The sequence below is a fragment of the Tursiops truncatus genome, chromosome 3 (genome assembly GCF_011762595.2).
Source record: "Tursiops truncatus isolate mTurTru1 chromosome 3, mTurTru1.mat.Y, whole genome shotgun sequence".
NCBI classification, from domain to species: Eukaryota; Metazoa; Chordata; class Mammalia; order Artiodactyla; family Delphinidae; genus Tursiops; species Tursiops truncatus.
The window spans coordinates 157,205,648-157,208,967 of NC_047036.1; the positions used below are offsets into that span (position 1 = coordinate 157,205,648).

Here is a 3,320-nt window from a genome sequence, read left to right on the forward strand (position 1 = left end):
GCTTTATTTGGAGTAATTTGGGGAGTCACTGAGTTACTTTCAGCAAGAGAATTACATCATATGACTTACATTTTAAGCAGACTCATTTGAATAGTTATGAGAGCAGACTCAAGGGATTCAAGGATAGATGTCAAGAGACTGGATAGAAGCCTACTATAGTCCATCTGAGAGAAGATGGTGGCTTGGACCAGGGCAGTTGCAGTGGGCATAAGCATTCATTGGATTCTGAGGTATTCTGAATGTACAGCCAAGAGGCTTTACTGATGCTTTGGATCTAGGGAATAAAAGACATAGAGGAATTAAAAAATGATTTCAAGGTATTTGGCCTAAGCAAAATAAAGAACATCTCAAGTCTCCATTACCTTCCTTTATTGTAACATATATGAATGATCTCTTGGGGATGAAATGGTCCAAGTCCTGCTAGAGATAGTTTACTGAGTCCATTTAATCCCAGCTAAAAACAGTCAGTGCCATGTGGGAAAGCCAATGTTTTTTGCCTGTTGAAGGATTGTCCAACAGTCCTGTGACACATAAACTAATTCAGTTTCTATTCTTCTTGGTATGAATACGTACAAATGTAGATAAATGGTTCAATTCTATGAGCTAGCAAAGATCCTATCATCCGTGTCATGGGAAAAATGAACGAATATACTCTTGTGTGTCCCTAGGCATATATTGTTGTGCTCTAATAAATTACAAAAGATACAGAAGACTGAAGAGTAATAATCCAGAGATAAATAAAGACATGTCACTCAATCTTAGAATTTCTCTGCCCATGTTCTCAGGTGACTGGGAACAACTGATCCATGGGATCTATAGATGGCTTCATCCTCTTGGGAATCTCTTCTCATAGCCAGACTGATCTTGCCCTGTTCTCTGTGGTTATGGTGGTCTCCAAAGTTGCCCTCTGTGGCAATGTCCTCCTCATCTTCCTCAACTACATTGATCCTCGTACACCCATGTACTTCTTCCTCAGTCACCTCTCCCTCGTGGACCTCATGTTGGTCTGTCCCACTGTGCCCAAGATGGCAGCCAACTTCTCTCTGGCTGAAAATCCATCTCCTTTGTGTGTTGTGGCATACAGATTGTTTTTCTCATCTGTCTTGTGGGATCTGAAGGGCTCTTGCCGGGACTCATGGCTTATGACTGCTATGTGGCCATTAGCCACCCACTTCACTATCCCATCCTCATGAGTCAGAGGGTCTGTCTCCAGATTGCTGGGAGTTCATGGACTTTGGGGATAATAGATGGAATGATGCAGATGGCAGGAGCCATGAGCTTACCCTACTGTGGCTCGAGGAATGTGGACCACTTCTTCTGTGAGGTGCCAGCTTTATTGAAACTGGCCTGTGCAGACACATCCATTTTTGATACCCTGTTTTTTTGTTTGTTTGTTTTTTGCGGTACGCAGGCCTCTCACTGTTGTGGCCTCTCCCGTTGCGGAGCTCAGGCTCTGGACGCGCAGGCTCAGCGGCCATGGCTCACGGGGCCCAGCTGCTCCGCGGCGTCCCTTGCATCGGCAGGCGGACTCTCAACCACTGCGCCACCAGGAAAGCCCTGATACTGTTTTTTGCTTGCTGTGTATTCATGCTACTCCTGCCCTTCTCCATCATCGTGGCCTCTTATGCTCACCTCCGGGGATCTGCGCTCCCCATGCACACTGCTCAGGCCCATAATAAGGCTCTGGCCACCTGTTCTTCCCACCTGACAGCTGTGTCCCTCTTCTATGGGGCAGCCATGTTTATCTATCTGAGACCCAGGGGCTGCCAGGCCCCAAGCCATGACAATGTGGTCTCTTATCTTCTACACAGTCCTTACTCCGATGCTCAACCTTCTCATTTATAGCTTGAGAAATCGGGAGGTAATGGGGGTCCTAAAGAAGGGGCTGGGGCTTCCCTGGTGGTGCAGTGGTTGAGAGTCCGCCTGCCGATGCAGGGAAAACGGGTTCATGCCCCGGTCCGGGAAGATCCCACATGCCGCGGAGCGGCTGGGCCCGTGAGCCATGGCCGCTGAGCCTGCGCGTCTGGAGCCTGTGCTCCGCAACGGGAGAGGCCACAACAGTGAGAGGCCCGCGTACCGAAAAAAAAAAAAAAAAAAAAAAAGAAGGGGCTGGATCGTTGCGGGATTGGCAGTCGGCACTGACGGCCAGGGCATCTGCTACCTGGTGCTGCCACCTCCTGGTTACATAATGCTGCAAAGTCATTCACCCTTTGGGAGTGTCTATTTCCTCATCAATAAATGAGAATCGTGACACCTGCCTTACCTCACAGGGATTCTGTAGGGATCACTGCATGTAAATCTAAAGCCCCATGACGAAGCAATGCATTGTCGTTCTTGTCATTATTGATCATTTATGAAGTCGTTGAAGTAAATTCACTCTATTTCTTAATTCTTCTTGGTTATAACTGTGTTTTGTTGAACGCTTACTATGTGCTGGGCACTGTCCTTTTTCCTTTATGTGTCATCTATATTATTAAATTGATGATTTTACCTAATAAATATGGATATTAAAAAAAAACTTTCTAGATGGCAGAAATTGAGTCTCTATAATTCCTTCTTGGGTGGTCCCTAGTCTTCCATGAGAGGTTTTATAAAACTTCCTTTAAGAGATATAAATATATCCTTAACTGCTTAGAAATTATTTGTGTATTTTCAATACCTGGCTCTGTGCCTTATAGACAACAGTTGCTTAATAAAACTTTATTGAATAAATGCAGGAAGAGGCATCTAATGGGATAATATATATGAAAACATTTTTAAAAGCACTCTTCACATACCAAATTTGCTGTGGCAACTGTAATTATTTCTGTACTTCAAGTTCTGCAAAAGTAAAACTATACGTTTTGGAAGTTGAATATTAGAACAGAAATAAAGACAGAAATTGAGCCATTATTTTATATCTTACATATCAGACAGGGTCCAGCCAGGAATAAAACCATATCTATTATTTTAGCAGAAAAAAATGTAGTGTAAAGAGTTGTTACCCAGATATTTGAGATCTGAAATGACAAAACAAGAACACTAAGGATTGAAGAGGAAAAAACAACCTGCAGAAAGAAGCTACTATTCCTAGGCCTGGGGATGTAAAGGGAGAGGTTAGAGTCATTAAAACCTGAAGTCTTAGAGTCCAGATGTCTGAGGGGTGAGCACTGACCAGCTGGTATTCATATCTCAAAGGTACCTATGGAGGTGTCTCCCATATAGGTGACATAGAGAAGCCTGCTCGGCCCTGACTTATGATGGTTCCTTCAGAGCCTAGAGGAAAAAGAGGGGATTGCAGAGCTCGGTCCTAGCCTTCTGACAAGCGGGGGCTATGCAGT

General features: G+C 44.5%; 1 protein-coding gene across 1 annotated transcript; it reads left to right on the plus strand.

Moving 5' to 3' along the window:
• The first annotated feature begins 869 nt into the window (after window positions 1–869).
• On the plus strand, window positions 870–2,350 carry LOC101337334 (olfactory receptor 2V1). The gene is given in 6 exon segments (XM_033853765.2): window positions 870–1,038; window positions 1,041–1,377; window positions 1,551–1,797; window positions 1,799–1,870; window positions 1,909–1,917; window positions 2,104–2,350. Coding segments are annotated over 6 exon segments (858 nt in total). The 5' UTR covers window positions 870–884; the 3' UTR covers window positions 2,143–2,350.
• The last annotated feature ends 970 nt before the right edge of the window (window positions 2,351–3,320 follow it).